Here is a 24,780-nt window from a genome sequence, read left to right on the forward strand (position 1 = left end):
AATAATCTGATTATCGATTCAAAGGAAAATATTAATGAAAATGTAAATTGCTGTCTAATCACTAGAACAATTACCTTGCACAGTGGTGTCTCCCTAATTGATGCTCGGATTGTCCACAAAAATGGACAATTTAAGAAGATGAGATACGATTATCGTCCATTTTTGTGCAGAATTCAAGCGTCAGTTAGTGAGACATTACTGTACTTTTAACTTCTCAGCGGTAATTTAACTTCATAGATCGAATCATGAGGAAAATGAGTTTAACACTTTGATCGCCGTGACCAAATTTCTTAGCAAACTTGTACACAATTTTCAGTATACTCGATTCAATAAATCAGAATCGTTTAGCATGTGTGTACGGGATTCAAGAATATTACAGATATAATTTCTAGAATAATTCTTATCTTCTGTGTTGTTACAATACACAATAAATTGTTCTCATCTCGTGTGATTTTTATAGACGTTCCTATAGCAGTTAACGTGTCAACAATTCATCGATTACCAGTTCCACCGAATGATTTATTCGCATTTGTTTACCAGCAACCAGTTATGTAGGTAAAAACATTTGTTTCCCTATGATTTTTTGTCGCGTTTCGATAGAGTCGGCCATCAATGGAACATGAAATTGTGAACGACGGGTCGAATTAAAGCGTGAAAACAAAGGTTCGTTTGTGCAACTGTCTTTTTTCAGGATCGCGCGAGGATGATATAAAAATAGACGGTAAAATAGAGACACCGTTTACACCGGCAACCAGAATCGCCAGCGAATGCGCTAAAAGTGCCATCAATTTTTCGACAGAGCACCGGCAGACGAGCTTGACCCCGCGCAACCCCTGCGCGAATTAAGCAGCAGTTTTTTCTGTCAGAGAAATATATCGCAAATAAGATTACTGGGAACGGTGGGTCCGCGCCCACACACACCACCGACACCGTCACCCTTCGGGAAATACGTCCCTGAGACAATCCGTAGGAAATAGCGAAAATTCCGTCGCCGCGCCACCCTCCCACGTCGCTTCCGAACGCTCTCGCGTTAACCGAGACCCATTACGTTACCCACTTAGCCCCTTGCTGCTACCGATTCTTCTTTTCGCTTTATTTTCATCCCTACTCCATTCTCCAGGGCCGATCGCGCCTGTTACCGAAATACTGTGCTAACTGTTCTCACGTTCGACCACGCGTTTTTCCGGTTTCCGATTTCGAGCGGGACGAGAAAGATTTCTTCGGTGGCCGCGCACTGACCTCTAGTCGCAAAAACGTAATTCGAATGAATTCTACAGGATCTTTCGAGTCACTGGTTACAAAGAACTTGGAATTTTTGGGAACAAAGACCAAGATTTGGAACAGGAATTCCAATTGCGTGAGAGACATAATTTGTGGTCAGTTAAACAAGCGTTAAAGGATATTACTAGACCGAGGATTTTTATGAAAAATAAGAACTGTTTGCATCAGTCCAGTCGCAAAAACATAATTCAAATGAATACTACAGGATCTTTCGAGTCACCGGTCACAAAGAACTTGGAATTTTTGGGAATATAGACCAAAATTTGGAACAGGAATTCCAGTTGTGTGAGAGACATACCCTAATTGACGCGCAGATTGTCTATAAAAATGGACGATTTGGAAACAGGAGATACGATTATTCGAGTCTCGCGGCTCGTTTTTATAATACCGATTGTCATGCGAAAGTGTTCGTACACCTTGAATGTTATTTTCAGATGACAGAGGGATCTACGAAAAGCATTTCTTAAATTTTTGTTACAGGCTCGGACAAAAAAATTGAAGAACGAGAGTCTTTTATCTTTTTTTAAAAGAATTTCAAGTTATTTAATTGAGTTTTAAAGAAGTTATTTAGAAGGCGTGCGAACACTTTTGTGGGCCACTGTAGCTCGGAACGCCAGGTCCTCATAATTTAGGTGAAACCAATTATCGAGCAGAGTTTCGAACAATTACATTCGAAGCTATTTTCTGTTTCGGACTACCTACTGCGACGGCTACTTCTGTTTGGATTCGAACTGTTTCGGTGAAACGTTAACATAGTTACCGTGGCGGTTTCGATTGCGGATGCTGGCATTGTCGTGTCGCTTACCTGAAACAGAGAAATGAGGAAACACCAATTAGGGCGTGGCTGTAACGCAAATCGTCGCGAGGAATTTCGACAATAAATTATATCCGCGGCACGCATTCTGCCCGCGGCTTAATTTATTCCACGCGACTGCTGCCCCGCTCGCGACTAATTGTTGCACGGGCGTTAATTACGGTGTAAATGATAAAAGCTGCCCTCCGCTCGAGCCCGCGCCGCGATAATCGTAGAAACATCGTGGAAATTGAATGCTCGCGCGGGGCGGGGGCGACGGGGGGAGGGGGGGCACGGTCACGGAACAGGAACACCCGAAGCAGTATTAACGTTTCCCGATGTTTCGCGGCGAAATTAACAGGCACGCGTGTTAATTGAGTTTTAATTGGCCCGACCTTGGAATCCTGTTTCTTATTGGCCGCCGCGGAAAGATCTAATCCAGCGGGCCATCGGGAGGGTTCAAAAGGAGCAAAAGTGTCGGGAGCCGTCCATCCATCGACTCGGTAATTAGCTAATGGAAATTCCTGATGGTCGCGAGGGTGGGATCCAAGGATAAAAGGAAGCGACCGACGCGACGAAGGAAGGGGTAATGGCGGGAAATTCAAATGTATCGCCGGAATTATCCGTTGTTCGTAAGGGCACAAAGGTCGGCGTGAAAGAAGGCCGCCCTGGGGGAGGGTGGGAGGGGCGGAGGCGAGACGACGCAACCCTCCGATCGTAACTCACCCTTGTTTTTGCCCGATACAACTAGACTTTCACCGCGAATTTCGTCCCGTCCCCGACCGTTTTCCCTCTTCTCCTTACTTTTCCCGTTAAAACCTTTTCATCCCTTAAGTGGTGTCGCTTTTTCGAATCGAAACGGAAATAGAACAGAAAGAAGAACGACGCGGGGAGGGTGAGTGGGCCGGGACGGGGGTGGGAGCATCGCGATCGAAGGGCATCGTTCCCGGCGAGCTTTCGCGTTTCTAATCACCGATAAGAGAGCCAACCCCCGTCGTAAATCTCACGCGACCTGCTCGCCCTCCGGCGTGCTATCGCATATCTATGAGTTTGTTTATTAATTATCGCGCCGCGAGCGCCCGCCGCTCCCGTGCGGCGGCCTCTGAAATCCGATCTTAATCGCGAGATCGGGATCAAGACCGATGCACGAACCGGCGGTGTACGCACGACAGCGTCGTTTGTAAAACTTGTATCACAGACGCGTTTCTTTATCGCGCGGGCCTCGAGGAGCCGAGAAAAATCGTCGATCTGATACAGGATCTCCTGACGTTCTCGAAGGGTCGATCAGTCGAAGCGATCCGTCGTCGTCGTCGTCGTCGGTAAACCATACGAGAAATAATCGGGTCGATTACGATCAGGTTTGCTTTCGTTGCACGCTTTTCGATTTGTATACGCTTTATTTGTCGATGTAACTCTAATCCTTCTCACTGTTCAAATTACATCTCCCAATTTGTTTAAACTAAACTGCGAATTTTATGCGTTTATAATACAAATTAGGAGATGTAATTTGAAACAGTGAGAAAACTAAAAGTATTTTAAAATGTTAATGTATTAAATGAATCATAATCGGGTCGATTACGATCAGGTTTGCTTTCGTTGCACGCTTTTCGATTTGTATACGCTTTATTTGTTGATGTAACTCTAATCCAAATAAGAAAACATTGTACATAGAATACTGTAATTTTGTAGCAAATTGTATTGTAATTTTATATATTCTAATTTTTGTCACTCAAATCCACAGTTGATCAACATCGTCTCCAAAGTATACAAAATACATTTACAAAGCAACTGAAGGTTCTAAAAATTTGTTTAAACAGGTGATAACTAAACTGCGAATTTTATGCGTTTATAATACAAATTGGGAGGTGTAATTCCAAACAATGAGAAGACTGAAAGTATTTTAAGATTATTGTATTAAATGGGTCATATATTGGAATTATTTAAGAAAGGTGGAAATTGCTGCATGGTTACAGTTCTTTTAAATTGATGGAGATCATTTTTATCTTTCAGAATTTATTTTTATTGTAATATATTCGAACAGATTGAATTTTATCACGAGGCGAAAGGATAAAAGTAATATGCACTATTATCGATTTTAATTTTCTTAGACTTTATGGAAAAAACCTTTGATGTTGATTTTCAACATTTCGTGTGTTAAACGCATCACAGTAGTAGGAAGTAAAAATAAAGACTTATTCGAATAAATAGATAGAATATTTTATAACGAATAATCTTTATTCTACTAAAATATTCGACTGATTAAAATTCATTCGAACAACGATCTTAGATAAATATTTATTCGAAACAATCTCTGAATATAGTAAATTCCCTCTAATCGACCCTCAGCTTGTAAACAAAAATGGACGATTTGGGAAGAAATTCTTTTAATCGTCATACGATTATTCGAGCTCGCAGCTCGTTTTTATAATTGTTGACAATCGGCGACTATAAAAACGAGCCATATTACTGTACCACGTTCTACCTCCTAAAGTTCGGTCTCGAAGAGTTCGGATAACAGATGTTGTACCTATTAAACAATGTCGCGAAGAACAGAGGAACGGAGGAGGGACAAAGGGAGGAAGAGTGGCGATCAAAACGGCTAGCAACTTGTTGACAATTGGCGGGCGATCCGAATCGTCTACGGCCTACAGGATGCTTTCATTAATCTTCGCCGCCCTTGCCAAATCGCCGAGCTCGCTAATTCCCATAATTCAGTTAGACGCGCCTCGATTCGAGGCTGCGCGTGGGAATAGCGATAAAGGCCGAGTCAACGAGACCTTATTTACCGGCCGCGTCGGAAAATTAAGACGGATGCAGGCCCGTTGCGTCTTTCTGTCGCTCGATTACGATCCTACGGGATATTTACCCTCGAGTGGTGTACGCGCGACGTCAAAGCGCCCCCTCTGGAAAACGAGCCTCGGCCAACCCGGCGCGATTCGCTCTGTCCTTCGTCGTCGAGCCTGCTTTCGAAACGCGGGACCATTTTATGATTCCCTGACGATGCTCCCGTCCCTCTCGACCAACGCGAAGAATTAACGCGGCTCGTAAAGTCACGGCAGAGTCGGGCAACGTTTTCTCATTCATATTTCAGGCATGGAGGCGGAACGCGATGCGCTCGATGCTACAATGAACGCGCTGCAGTTAGCCGACTGCCGGTGATAAATATTAGTTTAGGAATAATTGAACGATATGTTTCAACGGCGGATTGCATTGTGACAGTGACACGGACGGGGCTGCGGCGCGGACGCGCGAGCGGGCATGAAAATGTTCCGCAAATGGGCGTTCATGCAATCACCGTTGTATACCGGGTGCGTCGCTTCAATCCTAATAATCGAGTATTTTCCTCTACTCCGTCGATTTGGATTATTCGTTACTGCTTATATCGATTTTTGATCACTATCATTCCACGTTAAATCCGCGTTTTTCACTCCCCGTGCTTCGCCGGAAAAATCGCTCGATAAAATCCACGCGCGAATGGATTTTAACGCAGCGAACACCGATTTCTGTGCTATCTATTGCGACACGATGCTTCGCGATTCCGCCGCGCGGATTCGAGCATCGTCAAGTAGAGCTTTCGAGACGTAAGAAGTTAGTCGATGTCATGGATGACTTCGGGCAGTCGGCTCGGATTATCATGTAATAATTGCACGTGCCGAACTTAAAGGATCGAAAGCACATCCGAAGCCGTCCATAGATCATATCTTTCATCGAGATCCATTTTTATACGTCATTTTAGAAAATTTAGAACGGAAGAAAAATTTCTGTTTTCCGTTAGAAAATTAGTCAGCGCAATATGAAAGTGAAACTGCTATTAATCTGTTGTTGATCCATTTGTTTTCTTGCATTTTGAAAATCGTTACATGTCATTAGTGAATAAATATCCGCAGTCTATTACAGCAATGTCTCCCTAACTGACGCTCAGATTGTGCACAAAAACGGGCAATTTGGGAAGAGGAGAGTCGATTGCTCGAACCTTGACCTAATTTTCTCATAACCTTGACAATTCGTGACCATAAAAGCCACCCGCGAAGGCTCGAATAATCGTATTTCCTCTTCCATAATCGTCCATTTTTCTGGACGATCTGAGCGCCAATTAGAGAGACATCACAAAAGCGTTGCCGTATCTAATTCAGTTCATCGCTATCTGTAAACTTATCGTTGCACGAAATAAAATTCTATTTTCCACTAGATTAGTCTACAGTATAATAAACGTATAACACTAATAAATAAACGTAATAATATAATAAGGTAATAAACGTGTACGAAGATCCTCGGTTCAATAACATTTTCCTTAACGCCCGACGTTCTAAGCCGGAACACGTGAAAGGCAATCATGCGCGGAATAAACGTAAAGCCGGCAGACATTATTGTCGCTAATCTAAATAATCGATTGCTACGATTCCGCAGGAGAGAAGACAGCTCCCCTTAAGTGGCAAGTTGATCGGATCCACCCCGTATGGAGGCGAGCAACACCGGGCCCGGCTTGTGTCGCAAGCGCAATCAGTAAAAGCACTCATCCATTCGCTTAATTAAGCGCTTATTATTAATTAACCGTGGCCGGCGCAGCGGGCAACGGAAACGGATAAAACGTCAAAGTGGCGCAGGCATTAATTATATTCGAATATTTTCCGCCGATTCCGCGCGGCTTAACCGTGCCAATTTTACGGTGCGCCACTTCGACTTTATTAAATAATCAGCGATTATCGCCGCGGAGTCTGCGGCGCGCAGACGGTTCGCGGCCGTGACTCGGCGGCCCCGGCATTTCGGCGGGACACGAATTGTCGCGACACCGTGGCTGCAATTTGTCCCGAGAGAGAATATCTGATTTTTCAAACAAGCCCGCGGAACGCGTCTCTACTTAATCCAATCGGCTGCGCGGACCGCTCGGACGCGATAAAACGGTCCGGAGATATCTTCTTGTCCGACGCTGACCGTTTGGTTAAGTCCTCGTAATCCTGGGCGTCCTCTCGCGCCTCTGTGTTTCCACCGTCTCCGCTTATCTCCCTCTTTTCTCGTCCGTCTGTTACAGCCCGAATAAATCGTCGCGGTCGGAAGCTCCGGCCGGATTAATACGTGGCCCAATTAAGGAAGAAAGCGCTCCCTTGTAGGTCACCCCCTAGACCCTCCAGGGCCTGGAGGGTCGAAGAAGAAGTGACGAGTATGAAACCGGCTATAAGGAGATCGTTTTCTCTCGGGTCAATGGAAGACGAAGACGATAAGTAACGTATATCGATTCTTTGGAAGTTCGCTCTCATAGGTATCTAATTACTGCTTTGGGCAGACTGTATCTTCCTTCATATTAACCGTTCGAGTCCCGAGCAGCGCGATCGCGCTGTTCAGATCTTGTATCGCGATCAAACTTTAGTGACGCAGGTACATCGCATAGCTGCTTTTTTCATTTTTTTTTCTTTTTATTTTGTTCTTCGATCTTGACGAGCGCTATCGCGCCGCTTGGTTCTCTTCGCAATCGATTGAGGCAAGCGTTATCACGCTGTTCGCCACTTTTCGTCCGTGTTTTCTGAATAACCCCTGGGACTCAAACGGTTAAGGCATGCTTCTCGCCGTTTCTTCATCGGGCATATATTGTACGTGTGCAGTAATTTCTTCCTAATTCGCTCACAGATTGCGGCTCGTTTTTATAGTTACCGATTGCCAACGACTGTGAAAACGAGACGCGAGGCTCGAATAATCGTATCTCCTCTCTTCCCAAATTGTCCATTTTTGTTACTTCGTGTGCAGCAACCTAATATCACAATTAGACTACGGATTTTCTGCATTTTCGACTTACAAAACTGTGAAGCCATTGGAAGAATTGAAGAATATCTTTCAATGACTACATATCAATGAATATCATTTACATTTAATGAATATCATTAAAATGACTACAAGAGGAGAGACATTTTTACCAATTTTAAGTTTCTCATAATTAGCTCAGACAATTTTTCTTCTCCATAAAAATCCGCAGTCTAATAACAAATTCAGACATCGACGATCCAGATAACCATCGTACACGCAGTTTTCGTTATTATTAGACTTGCTCTGCATCGACCGAGCATCGAGCGAAAAGAACAATGCGAACTGGAAAGTAACCCGCGGGCGTTTCACACTCCCGCAACCGTGTCACGATAAGCAGCGGCCGGAAAGTTTCAGCCGTAGTGCGGCGGGTTCCTCGATACCGAGCGGAGCAAGCAATCGCAACTTCCCCAAGATCCGCGGGAACTTAGAAACCGCGATCACATCGAGCAAAAAGAAAACGACCGGCCAGATAAAAGAGAGGAGCGCGGCTCTAAGCCGGAGACGTTGGCCGCGGCGCGGAAAGTTCGCGGCTGCGGCGCGTTTAACATCGCGCGAAAGACACCCGAACACGACACTCCACTTCGGGATGGGCCGAATGCACCCCGACCCGGGATTTCCGTTTTAGACCGCGTACAGGAATCGCGGGAAAGTCGCGAGGGCTCAACCCCGAGCCGTGCCGGCGAAATATCTCCGCAGCTGTATAGCAGTCTAGCTTTCGTCTCGCGACATCGAGTCGCGAAAATCCTCGTCAGGTTTCTCCGAGCCGCTGCCTTCGAATCGACGCGCACGCCTTTTCCTCGGAAAATGCGCGTCTTCTACGAGATCCGAAAAGGACCAGCCATGGTTTACGCTTTCCCTTTCATTTGCGAATGCTCGTACATTCTTCGGAAATCGGCGCACGCAGCGTCTCGGATAACAATCGTTCCGAGGAGCACTGTGCGATGTTGCAAATTATTTAAGTACAGAAAGTCGTATTCGCGTGCATTTTTTAGACCCTTGCACTATGGTTTCTTTCACAGACGCGTCGATTAGCACTTCTTCGTTGCTAACGATTTCTTTGATAGAAGGAGACAATTTTTGTTTTTTCTATATGATGATTTGCCAACATTTATTCGACAGAGGATCTTTATGCAAAATGAAAATTACCTGCACCAACTGCAAGACGTCCGGACCAAGCATATCGAGCGAAAAATAGATTCGGTTATTATGCAGCCTTCAGCTTTTCGATAAGCTTTACAGAAAATGTCGCGAATCGAGTATCAAAAAGTTTAAATAATTTCCACCATGTTTCAAGAATTTCCGTCTTTTACTCGTATTTAATCTCGACGAATAAATAATTAACCGAAGTTAAATATAAAAAGAACATGTAGTACGTCTTATTTGATAAATGTAAAGTTAATTATGCCTGAAGATAAATTAGAGACACGGCAACTGGCTCCAACTACCCTACGTTCAAAGCAGCGATTTTCCCATTACTTGACGAAGGTACTTGCATCGTGCAGTAATAAAAATGATTTTTCAAGGGCCGGAGGGATCGCGGGGTCGTTGAAAATCTCTGGAGAGGAGTTTCGAAAGGCAGCTCGCCGCTTTAGGGACGAGCATCCCTAAAATTACGTCCACTCTCGCGATTACTCCGCGCCGTTCGCCGTTGTTTATTTATTTCGGATCATTAGCACGAAACGTCGGTGGACGGGCCGGTTCACGAAAAATCGACGGGTAAAATGGAAACGTGGTCGCAATTACGCAAATGCGCCCCCGTTGTATCGATGCATCGCGGATATTACGCAACGACACACGGATCCGCGATATCGTAAGCGAGGGCGGCCCGAGAATAAAGATCGAAAAGCACGAGACCCGAATCGGCCCATAAATCCAGCAACAGCGGCCGCGCCACGGCCTAGATACCCTTGCAGATTAAGTCACGAGCTCCGTGGCACACGGTTATGGTGCCCGCTTATATTTATGGTACCTTCGAGTGCTCCGTTGCCCCCTCTTCTCCACGTGTGGCTGATCTATGGGAATTCGCGACGATGACAGCCGCGCCATGAGCGAGCTGGAATGTTTTGACGGTCACGAGACCGAAGCTCTGTTGATCCATTAGTATACTCGACGTTTTCACTTTTACAGTCGTTTCTTAAGAAAATGGTTCCGTTCCGCTTTGGGATACGGTTGCGGCGAATGCATTTTTGCATTGAAAATCGAATGTGTTCGTTCTGATGCGAATAGTTCTACTATGTACAGGGTGCCCCAAAAATGTCTCGCAACCTGAAAGTAAGGGATTCCTGAGGTCGTTTGAAGCAACTTTCTCCTTAGCGAAAATGCAATCCGCGGCTTCGTTTACGAGTTATTGACGAGAAACAGTGACCAATCAGAGGCGAGATCATTTGACGCGAGACGGCCGAGCCAATGAGCGGAACTGGGCTCCGTGCACTCGTTGGCTGGGGCGCCGCGCGCCAGAGCCGAGCTCGCCTCTTATTGGTCAGTGTTTTTCGTTAATAACTCGTAAACGAAGCCTCGGAGAAAATTTTCGCAAGGGAAAAAGTTGCTTTAAATGACTTTAAGAACCCCCCGTTTCCAGATTGCGAGACATTTTCGGCCTTGTACACCTTGTACATATACGTATATCTAGGAATTCCTGCGAGATCCGAAAATTGCAAATCAAGTCCTCTTTGCTCGTGATTGCAGCAAAATGTCCCAAGTATTGGACAATTTCTTTCATGATCGAATCTGCCCCATTTTAAACATTGTACAACTTTGTAAAAGTTTTATCGATCGCTTTATCGAGCTTTGAATAGAAGGGGTTTTTGAATTACTTTTTGACGCTTCAACCGTGGGCGGAATTCGAATTCTAAATATTTCATAAAATTTAGCAGAAAAGGTTGAAATTTTTTCTTTTTGTTTCTCTTTTTGATCGAATTCCAGAAATAAAACTAGCCCGCGATTTTATATCGACAAATCAAAAGCTCGCCCGCTGTTACAGGGTTAATGCACGTCCTTCGATCAGCCATTCAATAAAATACTGTCAAAAATATTATCACAATAATCTCAGATGTCAAATGGCCGTTAATGAGTTAATGGATCTCGTGGCGCCGAGCCGGAAACATATCGATAAGTCGCGTAATGGTCCCGTTTTCAACACAACCACGAGTCCGTGATGAAGTGAATCATTGTTAGCTAAAACCGAAATTAGCGAAACAAACGTTATTCTAGGATAATGCTCCCTATTTGCGATTGTTTCGGCGTAACGTTAGTTATCCCGAGTAATATTCTGCTGATCGGGTGAAACAGTGAGGCAAAAATAATACGTGAAAAAATAGCTCTATTGGCACACAATACGCATAAATAAATCACGTAGTCAGTAAGCAGAGTTGTGCATTATTCGGATTGTTCCGAATAAATATTTACCCGAATGAATCCCTTTTAGACGAATAATTTGTTATTCGTCATAGATTATTCCATCTATTTATTCGAATGATTCGTTATTCAAATAATTCTCTATTCGAAAAATCTTTATTCGAATAATTCTTTATTTGAATAATTCTTTACTCGAATGATTCGATATTCGAATAATTCTCTATTCGAAAAATCTTTATTCGAATAATTCTTTATTTGAATAATTCTTTATTCGAATGATTCCTTACTCGAAGAATTCTCTATTCGAATGATTCGTTATTTGAATAATTCTCTATTCGAAAAATTATTTATTCAAATAATTCTTTACTCGAATAATTCTTTATTTGAATGATTCGTTGTTCGAACGATTCTCTATTGGAAAAATTCTTTATTCGAATGATTCTTTATTTGAATGATTCGCGTTGTTCGAATAATTCTCTATTCGAAAAATTCTTTATTCGAAAAATTATTCGAATGACTCGTCATGCGAATAATTCTTTGTTCAAATAATTCGAAAAAGTAATATGGAAGAAATAAATCGATTAACCGTAAAAAGAAAGATTTTATATTCTATCATTTTTATTCGAATCAACTATTTTCAAATTTAATTCCAATCAATTTTTCTCTAGATAAATTTATATTCGATTGAATATCTATTCGATAATACCGAATAAGATTTTATTCGTTAGTCTTTATTTTTGATCCGTCATCCGAATAAAATTTTGCCCAATCAGCCAGTGCAGTATGCACAGCCACAACCGGTACGATCCCAATTTCCATCCAAGCTCGACGAACGCGGGACGATCCTTATGGCAGTGACATATTAATGAGCGGCTAAAGACAGAACTTATGAATTCTATGAGAATGAATCTCTGTCTGTTCCTTCGTAATCCAGTGACGCTTATTAATGAACTTTCCCCCACCAAGAGCTTACCTCTGTCACCCGACTGTCAACCGGGTTCCTAGCAGTCTGTCAGCCGGCTCTCCCTCACCTTAGCGTTCCGCCGTTATCACGATTCGCAAATACCAATTAACGCTGAGCCCCCACCCACGCGAGTTTCATGCTGGCATCCGGCGAACCCCAAACAATCGAGGGTCGTGTAAAAAGTATCGGTATCGAGACCCGCACCCCATTTATGACGACGATTGCCTCGCAATACCACGATTTTAGAGGTGTTGTTCCAATATAATTCCAGCAACCACGAGTTGCGGGGATCATTAACGCCGCAGGTTCGCACTATTTGGCATTTTTAATTAATTTCCAAACATTAATTTCCAAATATATTTCACTAATAAAATATTACTACAAGTTATATGTTACATGTAGGTATCTTAAATGAAGTACTTCCGCCAAAAATGCGTCTATTAGATTTTTCGGAAAAACCTACAAATTTCTTTATTTTTCGTACCCAAGGTCACACGGAGGTCATGGTATTATAGGTTATTAGATTCGTCTCGATCTTAGCTATCACGATATAATGATAGAAATATATAATCTCATTTGAACAAACATCGATGACCCTGAAATCTTAAAAATATGATCTTCACAAAAAAATGATTTCCACCACAACATGTGCCCCTTCGAACCGAACAATTTGTTCCTGAAGCATTCCCGCGTATCATTAACGATAATAGAGATATCGCTTTGTAACAGAGTTACCGAGACACCCTGTACATGCTCAACGTTATCCTTCAATACGCGAATCCTTAACCCTAGAAAGATAACCATATGACAACGTACGTAAAAGATAACCATACGCTTCAGAGGCGCATGCTTTTCTAAGGCGTCAATTTTATACTAACAATGGATATTTATTTAAGTTAATCTAGTCATTTTAAAGGTTTGGCATTATTGTAAAAATAAAATGCATTTATATTATATTTTTTTATATTTTAAGTAATTTTAAACTTAAATCACTAGACCTCTATGAAAAATTAGATAGCAATATGTTTATTTCGCAGGCGCCTCTGCGACGTAGGTTATCTTTCTCGGGTTAATGAAATTATTATTATTATCGTACCCATCGGACCCGATTCTAATCGCAAGGAAGACATTAACAGGTGTCACAAACACACGATCGTTCGAACGGTGTTCAAAAGGAACGCGCGACAAAAGGGAGCCGATGGCATATGGTGAAATTAGGAGTTCTGCGGCTCGTCTCTGCGGGCTGGTCGACTAGATGGATAGAATTCAATGCCAGTGGCACCGGCGGACGTTTTCGTTCGAGCCCCATATTGTTCCCATGAGACGTCACCGGGGACGCCAGTCGGAATTAGTCTATATCCGGCGCGCTAAAGGTCCGAGGGTGGTGAACCACGTTCTCAAACAGGGCTAGTTTGTTTTCGTGGAGCGACGTCTCCCGACGAAGGAAGAAGACGTATGCCATTCGATTGGTATCATCGGGGAGAAGAAGAGCCCTTCCCGTCGATCGGACCTCGAGCAAACCTCTCCGGGAGACGTGTTGGTTCAATAGTGACATTCCAGCGGTACACACGAATCTATTACTGTCACGTCTAATGGATTTAGGAGACCCCGATCCTGCACCCATGCTAATCACTAGGCCGCAATTTTCTACATTTATGACAAAAATAAGTATTTAACCATCGTACTGCGGTACCATCGTATTGCAGTTGGCGGGTCATTTTGACTCGGAGTATTTAAATCGTTCAATTAATTGGCCAATTTTCAGCAGTTCTAACAACGTAAATCGTTGTTGCGTTAGGAACAACAGGAAGATTAATAAGTCTGCAAGAAGTACCTTCAAAAATACGTTTTGAAAAATGATTGAACAAAGCTCAGAATTGTTATAAGCTGCGTCAATAATACAGTTGCAAAAATGGTCCGAGAGTTAAAGAATTTGAAAATATTGTTGCAATACTTTTAACTGATTAAAACTGTTAAGGAAAGAAATAAATGTCTACGTAACTCCTGTGTCTTGTAATTAGTGCGGATGATTTCAATCGCGGTTAATCTGTGTCGTTTTATGCTAGTAACTTTCTCCTCGTTCGAACGTAATTGCGAATTTATTCAGTCTCGGAGACGATGCGCATACTTACCGAGTCACACATTGTAACTCGAGAGAATTTCTTTGTCCGTAAAAACGTCTCTGTAGAATCTTCGGTTAAAAGGCGTAAGGGTCTTTAAAAATCTCTCAAAACTTGATGAGACTCTTCTCAGCTTAAAAGGAAAGAAATGGACAAATACACTTGGAATTGTAACTGTGTCTTAAACAGGAGTTCTATGTGTTCGATGTGTGCATAGTCATCGAACCTCGCGTTGTTACTCGAGAGGAGATTCTCATGTTTTCTAATTTTATAAATTGATAAATTTTATAAATTTTATAAATTGATGTATTCGTAGAATCTTTTGGATTATCACTTTTGACATTAAGTCTACCATACCGGTGAAAATTACCGGTCTCGCATTACTTTATTTTGAAATTTTTTAAATTATAAAGTATATTATTTAGTATATAATTATTAGTATATTATTAGTAAGATTCAAGCTTAGATTATAATCGAAATGGCAAATAAATATTTAAATAAATCCAGTCTCGTCGTTCTTACAAAGCAACACGCGTTAGTCACTTTTAATTCTTTGAATTCTCCGCAGAATTTCGATATAAAAATTGCAAGACTTCCGAAGTAATTAATTGTCGAAGCGTACGCGGCTCCCAAATTTTGCGGAGATTCTCCTCAGCTACCTACAGTAATGTCTCTCTAATTAACACCCAGGTCGTCCACAAAAATGGACGATTTGGGAAGAGGAGATACGATTAATTTGTCTTGCGCCTCGTCCTTATAATTACCGATCGTCAACAACTATAAATAATCGTGTCTCCTCTTCCCAAATTGTCCATTTTAGTGGACAATCGGAGCGTCAGTAAGGGAGACATTGCCGTACATCTGAAAATTGTACGTGCATAGAGGAGAATCACGTCGGACTTTCTGCCTTTAAATTCGCTGGAGATCAGAAATGATTTTTCGATGAAGAAGTTACACGGAGCGAGATCGGGAGCCACCCGATATTCCGTGACTTCTGTTTCTCCGGTCGAGCGCGTCAAGAGAATCCATTAGCACCTGAGCTCGGCTATAATTAAACAGAGAGAGAGTCGCAACGTCGCGGCGAGCGCGCCTTGGAAGGGAAAAGGGAGTTTGTTGGCCGTGCTCGGTTGGCTCTGGAATTAATATTTCATGCGGACGCGAACTTTATTTGCGACTGTCTGGCGGCCGCGCGGCGCGCGCCGGATGGCGCGGCGGGCCGGGACGGGCCGAGGTGAGCCGCGACGGGCCGAATCGAATAACGGGTTACAATTTCGATTGTCGGGGTAATCCGGTTCGCCGGGGATTATAAGTTAAAATTTTACAGACTGATTACGGCCGGCGGAAGGCTCGAAATTATTTAATATCGATGCCTCGCGAGGAGAGGGGGGTTTCGCGGGGGGATAGGGCACGGTCCACGATCAGCCGCCGGCGGGCGAGGGTGGGCGGGCACGGAGGGCAGGGAATGTATGGCGTGGCTGTTATTGATATTGATTTCGTTGGAAGCGTGTACAAGCCGGCACGGTTCGAATCGTGGGAAAGCAGCTTAATTGGGACGATTATCTTCCCAGTTAAAGAGATAGCGACCAGCATTTCATGATGTACTTACGTAACGATTAAACCGCGTACATAGGCCACGAGGATACGTTCGGGGCACATCGTTAACGCTGAAACTAATGCGGGACGGAAATTGAGCGGCCCTGGTCGATAGGATTCCCTCGTCACGTTCCGAGGAAGGCTAGGCCTCTTCGTCGTGTCCCTCCCACCGTCTCTACGTGCGATATCTCGGCGCTCTAATAAGGAAACCGCCTTGTCTTACCGCTTATCGGCGCATTGTATCGAAAGAGCGCCACCGTGATTGTCTGTAATCTGTATTACGTTATTAAATCGATTAAGCCTAGCTGCCAGGCTCTCGATGGCTCGGATCAGCCTTTTCCCGGATTACTCGAAGCTTCGCGGATAATTGATAACGCTGAACGCTTCTTCCTCCTTCGATACGTACAATAATGAGGTACTTTTCGATGATCCCTCCTATCATCCAGCATCATCGCGCAGTACCTTGCGCCGCGTTCATTTACACCGAGGAAACCTGTTTGCCGGCTCCGATAACGCCTGCCGAGGACACGGATGACTCTAATGATAATTCAAAGTGGTGCGCTGCGCGTTGAGTCGACGAGCGTTAGGGACGGAATTTATCATTTCTAAACGACTCGATGTTCGATGTAGGAACGTTGCTGCTGTTTTCAAGAGAACAAGAAAATGTACCAATTTTTACCGAAAAGAGCTCGACTTATTTGTTAATCAGGTAGCTGTGGCGCCTACTTTTCAGAGCGCGCACTTATGTGTGTCGCGAGAATCAAGCGACGACGAGTATACACGTCGAACACAGAGTATAAGCGTCGCTGTCAAAATATTGGATCCAAAGAGAGGGTTTTCTTTTATAAATTTAACAATTTTATTACTAATATTTGCTTATTCATTAGCTTGACATTAGCGTATACTACATACCTAATAAACGAAAAATGCAGGAAAAATCAAGCGAATTAAAAAAAATTCAGCAAAGCAAGGAACGATACATAATGGCACTTCCATTTTTCTGCACTATCTGAGCGTCAGTTAGGGAGACATTGCTGTGAACCGGAGAACAAATTCTAGCAGATCTCCCCGGAAGTTTCACGAGCGCCACAGGTGTGGCGGACGAACAACAAGCCCGCTATTTCCTAGCAATCTACTTTCTTGCCGCTTTCTTTGCGCCCCGGTTCGCGCCACGACCTTATTAATCTCCGGCACAGAGGCGTCGTCTATCTCGATCGTCTTCTCGCATCAGCATTCCGCGGCGACGTTAATATCGAGAAAATAAGTTGGCCGATGGGAGGAAGATGGATCGTCGGGCGGAAGAAGCGCGGCCGAAACGCCGGGAAATCACGGGGCGTGGAAAACGGGACAGGAAAAATAGGCGTCGCGGTCTCGCCGCGCGCGAGACGTAGTCACGGTCTAAATATAAGCGACTGACGAACGATCCCGCTGAATTCGACGCCTTATCCTTCCATTTATTTTCGCGCGTGTCCGACACCGGCCGTTTAACCCGTTGTATCGCCAAGCGTCGTTTGGCCTGCCTCCGCGGCTGGTTTCCCGGAGACGCGTTCCTTTTTCTCCGGCGGATCAGCGGCCCGCCGCGCCGTATTCGCGCTCGCCCGAGCCGCCTTTCGTCGGCCCGGCGACGCATTTAGATCCGCGCCGCGGTCGTGGAATCGGGCCTAATCGCGCGGTTTGTCGCTTTAAATACCACGTTGGCTGTGCCGAAGCGAAAAGAACAGGCCTTGGCCGGCTGAAACGCCGCGCTCTCGTCAGCGGTGTCGATGACAGGAAAGACGGACGGCCGCTTCGCAGCCGTGATACCGCCGGGCGTCGGGCAAACAACGTTAGAGAAGGCGGGAGGGACGCCGAGGGATAGCCGCGAGTAAATTAACAGCGTTCAATTAGTTAACGAGGGAGCGCGTCGCGGATATTCGCGTCGCCGCCAGCTTTCTCCACGAAGGTCGCGCCGCTGAAGGGAGAGGGAGAGGGAGAAAGAGAGAGACGGTTCTCTATTTGTCGAGCTAATGACTAGTTTCCAGGGTGTTCGGTAATCAAGCGAACAAAGAACCTCCGGTCACGTCGAGTGTCCGTCCGAGGACCGCTAGTTTCGAGTCGTCCGTAACTACGACGTCTCCGTCCCCGGTTATGCAAACGCGGCGACCGTCCCTCCGCGAATCGACCGACGACCATATTCATACACACTAGCGGTTTAGACCGTGCCGTCGCCCTCGTCGCCCGAATGGACGAACGAGTTTCCAATACCGGGACTATTACGAGCCGGTAAAACGGCCGCGAAACTCCGGCGCATCCGCGCGCCACCACTGCGGGGCATACATAATTAATTTCGCTCCCGGAGACATCCGGCTGTAAAGCGTGATGTGGAACAGGGACGTCGTAATACCGCCGAGCAATTTTTATATTCCGCTGAAACGCGGTCGATACAACGGACTCGCCGGTTCATGCTAGGCGGAGATGAAGTGCTCCGGGGATGCACGAGACCCTTCAGAAAATGCAGCATCGAGCGCAGCACCGTTTGTTTCGGAATTTTCTAACGTGCTCCGCGGCAAGTACACGCCGGCGTGAATGGGCGACGACGATTACAGTCGAACCTGATTCTTTCGGGCGTGCAAGTGAGTTTATCTGTTACAAAAAGAAACGGGAGAAATAACGTTGCGATCGTTGCAGCTGCAACAATGCGGCGGGGGGTTCGAGGGCAAATTGAGAGATTGCTGAAAACGCGTCGAAAGCAAAGATGGCATTGCCTACAGGACGACCCGATAAGGATTTAAATTTCGATAGTAATGTCTAGACTACTGCTGCAACGATCAAGAACGTTTTCGATCTGAACAAAAGTTCCAACGAAAAAGTTCTGCACAAGAGTCTGTTTTCTAGTAAGCAAACTTACTTGCACACCTAAAAGAGTAACGTTCGATATCAGAAGCAAACATATCATATCATCTCAAACCAGAAGCTGCGAGATAAATAACAATGATCCGTGACTGGCTCGAATCAGAATCACGCGGCAACCAGCGTCACGCTGAAAACATTAAAATCTCTCGCGGACATCATCGATCGCGGCTCTCATTAGAGCCAAAACAGCAATAGAGTAATGCAGCATAATTTTAATTAAGTGCGTAACGTTATCGATCAGCCGTCACCATCAGCCTAATGAACGCAGGTAATTACCACTCTCAACTGCGAAGAGGATCACAGGGACCCGTCGAGCGTGTCCCTCGCGCTGCGGCTGCACCGTTTCATTGGCAGATCGACCGGAGAGAGGAACGCACCGTTCGAATCGCGGGCCATACGAACCGTCGATGAATCGGTTCCTGGATTTCGCGCAGCTTCGCACCGCCGCGCCGAGCCGAGCCGTGCCGAGCCGGTGCCCGTGCCGTGCCCTGACAACAGCTCATAAACCGTGGCACGCAATCACCGCGACTCGCGGTACATTTTACAGAGCTATTCCGTTTTTTCCAATTTAGATAAAGACTGGCCGCGAAAATGAACCGACCGGAACCGGCTCCCCGGACAGCGGTTTACGATATCGAGTATCTTCGTTGCACCAGCCCGGGGAATCCGAACTCATTTCAGGACCGAAAAATGCGCGCGCGGTCCGGCGGGACGCGGAACGACGCGAGGCGACGCGAGGCGAGACGAGGCGAGGCGGCAACGATTCCGCGAACCGCTCGTTAACGCGGAAACACGAGCGAGCCGCGCATAATCTACGGTGCAATTGAGAATTTCATTTTTCCGTCCCTAATGGCCGCGACTTTACGGCGAAGATAACGCGACGCGCTGGGTTTCGCAACGTCGCGTCCTCCGCCCGGCCGTTTTTCTTCTATAAAGAGCGCCGAGCGTCCGAGGATCGGGAGCGTTTCCGAGCACAGCTTCGAAGATGAGCCGGCTGTTTCTCGTACTGCTGTTCGTGTGCGTCGTTTCGGCCACCAGGTGCATCATTAAGGACGACAAGGTACGGAGATACGAGCTAGCCATACCGAACAAACGCGTTGTTCAGTCGTTTCTTGTAAATCGCGATCACGTTCTAATCGTCCTTGGTCCTCCATCCGCAGGACGACCCAGAGGTTCACGTAATCCGCTTAGGGGATCGCAGTGGAGATTCGGTGAGTACCAGAACCCGCCTCGATTCTTTGCCGAGAGATATCGCCGTGCTCTCGAAGCCTTGACCGTGCCCGAGACACCAACCCGGATATAACTTAGAACGCCAAACTTGTACCGCGCTGTAGCTCGAGAGTAGATCCGTTCGTAACTTGGAGATCATTAGCTGGCCTGATAGAGCGAAAGCCAGCCTCTCAGAGATGCATATCTCATTTTCTGATATGTTTTTAGCTTTTGTTGTCTACGCGCGTTCTTGTACAGGCGGTCGTTACGCTGTTTAGTTGACTTCTTGCCAGCCTCCTGGTTTTCTAAAGCTGAACAGGCATTCATGGGAAAATTAACTTCCTCATGGAAATATCATTTGCAATCTGCTTCAGCGATCTGTTATTCGAGATTATTATCAATCATAGCTTCGACGTTCATCAAGTTCTAGAGCTAGCGTTACTCCGGATATTTGATTTATTTCTTGAAATAACAGCATAATTATTTTAATTTAATTTTAAGATTATAATTTAACGGTATAATTAAAACGCGTTCGCTGTCAGCGTCGCACGAGTGTAACGAGCATATTGTTGTATCGTTTAAAATTGTCATGCATAGCATATATATTTCGAGAATTTTTAGCTTCCCTCTGACGACATTTTTATCACATTTTCTAACAGCATACGATTTAATACGATAAATACAATAAATATAATTATGTACGTTAATGACTCTGGTAGCGAATGTGTTAAGAAGTTGAAAAGTATCATATTGCGACCCCATTTGATACAAGTTTTCTAATTAGACTTGATTTAGCAAAACGAGAAACTTGCGAATAATTAAAAATCACGAAGTCAGAGAACTCAAGTTCTATAAACTTTCGCACTCAATAGCGATCAAAATGGTTCAATGGCAGGTGCAACATAAAATTGCATGAAAAGAAAGGATTCAGACGAATTATTTGACGTGGGCCCCGTTTCTTAAAATTTGAAGCCGTACATTTTATTATAAAATTCAATCAGCTGCAATTGTTTCTAAGCAGTTCCTCGGAGCACGAAACCAAAAGAATTTAGATTTTCGTAAGCAATGGTTCTGGCGTTCAGAGTGTTCGATATTCCTAGTTTTTTCATATCTAAATTGTGTGCTGCTTCGAGAAACAAACGGCGCGCCCCGCGCAACATCCCGAGTTCGGGAAAGAGATTTATTCATCCCCCGATCGAGCTCGGCATCCCCTATTTCTTGCTTTGCCTCGGGAACGGCAATAGATCTCTCTCCACCGTGGAATTAAATTGTCTAATGGCGGATAATTTTCTTGGAACGCTAGGACGAGTCCGAGCTCGTAACCTTGAACCTCCCAGACAGCAGACGCAAACGGGAAGCGGATAAATCCTGCAAGAAAGATGGCGAATGCCCCGCGGGAAAGGTTTGCGTTCCGTTTTTAGGATGCAGTGAGTATCGTAAAATCTGAGCCCTTCCGGTAAACCCCGGCATTCTTATATCCGTTTCTTGTTCACAGTCAAGGGCCACCGGAAGCATCTTCTTTTGCGGAAACCACCACCTCAGTCAACCGTTCGGGCTTGAATGTTCTCGACGTAGCGAAGAAGAAAACGGCACTCGTAGTAAAACCATGTACGCACTGCTCGTAAAAATAAACTGCTAGCTTTACCGAGGAAAGGAGCTTCCAAAAACCACTACTTTCTAAAATTGTTTACCGTCGATCCACCCATGAGAAAACGGAAGTTGTGATTTTCTCGCATGTAACTGTTTAGCCGATCAGCTGTTGCAGTCTCTTTGAAAAGCGTCTGTTATAATATAGAATTAACCATTTGCAGAAATCCAAAGTATAATTACAGTATTTCTATTTTATATAATTTATTGCGATTTATGCATATAAAATTTAGCAAGTACAATGCAATTTTAAATTTTAAATAGTAATAGCAATTTTAAATAGTATAGCAATTTTTCGTGGCGCCACAGAGTCGTCATTCGAGTGCAAAGGGTTAAGCTGCAACGAAATGACTATTTTATTGTTTTATTTCATCACCGACATTTATTTATTTACTTAACTCAACCGTTACATAACTCGTGTTATAACGCGTCAAAAACAGTCGACTGGTTTCAGTTAAGTAACTAAATAATAAAATTAAAAAATGAAACGGTCTCCTCGTTACAACTTAATTCTTTTCCTCGCAGAGAATTGATAACATTTTGTGATATGACGAGTATAACTGTCAAAAACGGTTAAATGGTTAAATAAAAATTATATTCCTCCACATTCTTTACAGAAAACTGCACGAATCTAGATTTTTAATTAATCAAAGCTGAGTGTAAAGTTTGCGTCACGCCGCACAGTGGGCCGGATCGAATATTTTAATAATTTTTGGCAAAAACCTAATTTTCTCATGTTGATGTCCAGTCAATTTTTATTGCTTGTTAAATGCCCATTACCCTCGAAAGTGGAAATATTAATAAAAATGATCGTAAATTGTAATAGATACGACAATTTAAAGTTGAACATTTTGAACCCTACATTTGACGCCAAAAAATATGCTTCTTTTCCTCGCAATGTCCTGACGAATGAGAACGAAATGAGCTCTTATCGTGCTACGAAACAATGCTGATTTGCTATAATATGAAATTGAATAACATAATAACATAATTTTATACAAATAAACAGAATATATGTAAATGCGAAATCCGTTGCTGTTCGCGAAATAAGATTTCCCTCATCATTCAGGAACGTCGCGCGACATTGTTTTTCCGACTAATGAGCGGTAAGCGATTTTGATCGGATCGAAGGGAAACCACGAGGAAAACGAGGCAAAAGGTTTCCAAGGAACGATAAGCAGAAGGTTCCGAGGACACGAGAAGCAAAAGGGGGTGGGTGAAGGGGGAAGAAACAGATGACGCGGTACGATCGAGAGTCAGCGGCACGAGAAACAGAGAAGAACGAGCGCAAGAAAAGGGAGTTTAGTCATCGTAAATTTATCGGGAACAACTGGCTGCTTGGCAGAAGTCCCCAGCCCCGTCTTAACCGCAATCCCGTGGAACCGGCCAGAACGGAGGAATCGGGCTCATAGATTTACAGTTAAAATCAATTAGCTCCTAATTGGCTTCGAAAGGTTTATCGCGGGTATCGTTTTATTGGGCGTCGGCTGGCCGAGGAAGAGACCGGTCTCATGTAAGATGGATTGCTTCCAGCGCCGGCAGTCGAACGGAATATCAATAATTATAATTGTAACGCGCGGGTCTTCTACATCCCGCAGCATGGTGTTGATGAGGTGCGAACTGTGTATCGCGGTGCCAGAAGAACGCCGTATAATTAAGGATGTCGTTAATCCGATTCACAAATAAAATCAGCCGAAGTCGCATAGCCGTGAGAGTGTTAGCTAATTAGGCGATCGACGAACGTGTAAGTTAGAAACGTGTTAGATAAATGCAACTATGATCTTGCCTTGCTAATTATTCCGTGTGTTTACGACAGGATGGGCGGATGAAAGTTGGCATAGCGAAGCTATAAGAAATACAATCATTTCTCCGCAATTTTCTTTCAGCTGGTAAACAAAAATTTGGGAACAGGAGACACGATTATTCGAGTCTCGGGGCTCGTTTTTATAGTTCTGAATTGTCAACAATTATAAGAAAGAGGTGCGAGGCTCGAATAATCGTATCTCCTCTTCCCAAATTGTCCATTTTGGTTTACAAGCGGAAAGAAAATTAGGGAGAATTTACTGTACCTGAAATTATTGTTGCCATACGGTCAATTTGCTGAAATGATCACAACAGGAAACATATCTGTATTTATTTCGCGTAAAGATCGCACGCTACTTGCTCACCAATGTGAGCATTTTCGTTCGATATAAACTGAGAACCGATCACGAGCGTGCGCAATTTATACGTCAAAAGGCACGCTTTTCTAAACTTCCAAACGTAAGCCTCGTGGACATTCGTTTCTTTCGTTGCAACTTTTAATGAACTGAAAATAATAAAAGAGTTAACTTGAATTCTTCAAATACTTTGACTGACATCAAATCTTCGAATTACTGCTGCTTCAAATGATCCGAGGAACCCGTCATTTCCGGATTGCGAGACATTTTTGGGACACTCTGTACGCGGCGCCCGTACCCACAAGTCGTCGAGTGGATGCCGCATATGTGCGGCGCTCGGCGCGAAAGGGTTAATAATGCAACGAAGTTGTTGCTTACTTGTCGTACTTTCCAGAGAGCGCGGAAAGTTAAAGAATAATTTGTTGGGGCGCAAAGTGTCAGAGGAGAATCGTCTCTCGAAGCTTGGCAAGGATCAATGGGTCGCAAATGAGAATCGAAAGAAAGTCAGCATATTTCCCAAAAGACATTCGTCTTCCGGCTGTCGACAGACGTCGAATGTAAAGCAGCGTCGTTTCGAATATTGGCGAGGCTGTAATGTAATATGTCTTGCGAGAGCTTCCCGGCCTAACTGGAGGATCGCGAAATAATGCTAGGACGGTCCCCTTATCGGACGGAGAAAACTCGGCGCGTAAACGAGACTGCAAGCCGGGACTTGTAAACCCCCCCGAGAAGCAAGCCGGGGACAAGACGGAAGATTTACGATTCCAGCAGGAAAAACGTAACAATCGTAATATCCTTCCCCTGCGAGAAGTCAGACGGTGATTTTTCATATGCGCCGCGTCTCTGTCCTCGCCGGCCTTCTGTTTAATTCTCCCTTAATACGGGAGAAATGAAGCGCGGTAACGACAAAGACGACGTTGCCGGGACGGGATTGTTGTTCCGTAACAGTAACCTGAAGCAGAACCACGACGA

General features: G+C 44.5%; 2 protein-coding genes across 2 annotated transcripts in view; one reads left to right on the forward strand and one right to left on the reverse strand.

Annotated features, from left to right (window-relative positions):
• The window catches only part of LOC117224800 (uncharacterized), a 610,978-nt gene that overhangs the window by 293,423 nt on the left and 292,775 nt on the right, over positions 1-24,780 (reverse strand). The gene's annotated exons all lie outside the window — the stretch shown is intronic.
• Positions 19,715-21,672, forward strand: LOC117224802 (uncharacterized). Its single transcript, XM_033477942.2, has 4 exons — positions 19,715-19,853; positions 19,954-20,004; positions 21,306-21,429; positions 21,498-21,672. The coding sequence occupies exons 1-4, from the start codon at positions 19,779-19,781 to the stop codon at positions 21,560-21,562; spliced, it is 315 nt and encodes a 104-aa protein (XP_033333833.2). The 5' UTR covers positions 19,715-19,778; the 3' UTR covers positions 21,563-21,672.

Source organism: Megalopta genalis, chromosome 9 (genome assembly GCF_051020955.1).
Source record: "Megalopta genalis isolate 19385.01 chromosome 9, iyMegGena1_principal, whole genome shotgun sequence".
NCBI lineage: Eukaryota > Metazoa > Arthropoda > Insecta > Hymenoptera > Halictidae > Megalopta > Megalopta genalis.

Bases quoted from the DNA above. Each gene is read 5' to 3' on its own strand.
- LOC117224802 (XM_033477942.2), top strand. From the start codon at position 19,779: ATGAGCCGGCTGTTTCTCGTACTGCTGTTCGTGTGCGTCGTTTCGGCC. The intron at 19,854-19,953 runs GTACGGAGATAC...CTCCATCCGCAG, and splicing joins GCATCATTAAGGACGACAAG to GACGACCCAGAGGTTCACGT. The intron at 21,430-21,497 runs GTGAGTATCGTA...TCTTGTTCACAG, and splicing joins CGTTCCGTTTTTAGGATGCA to TCAAGGGCCACCGGAAGCAT.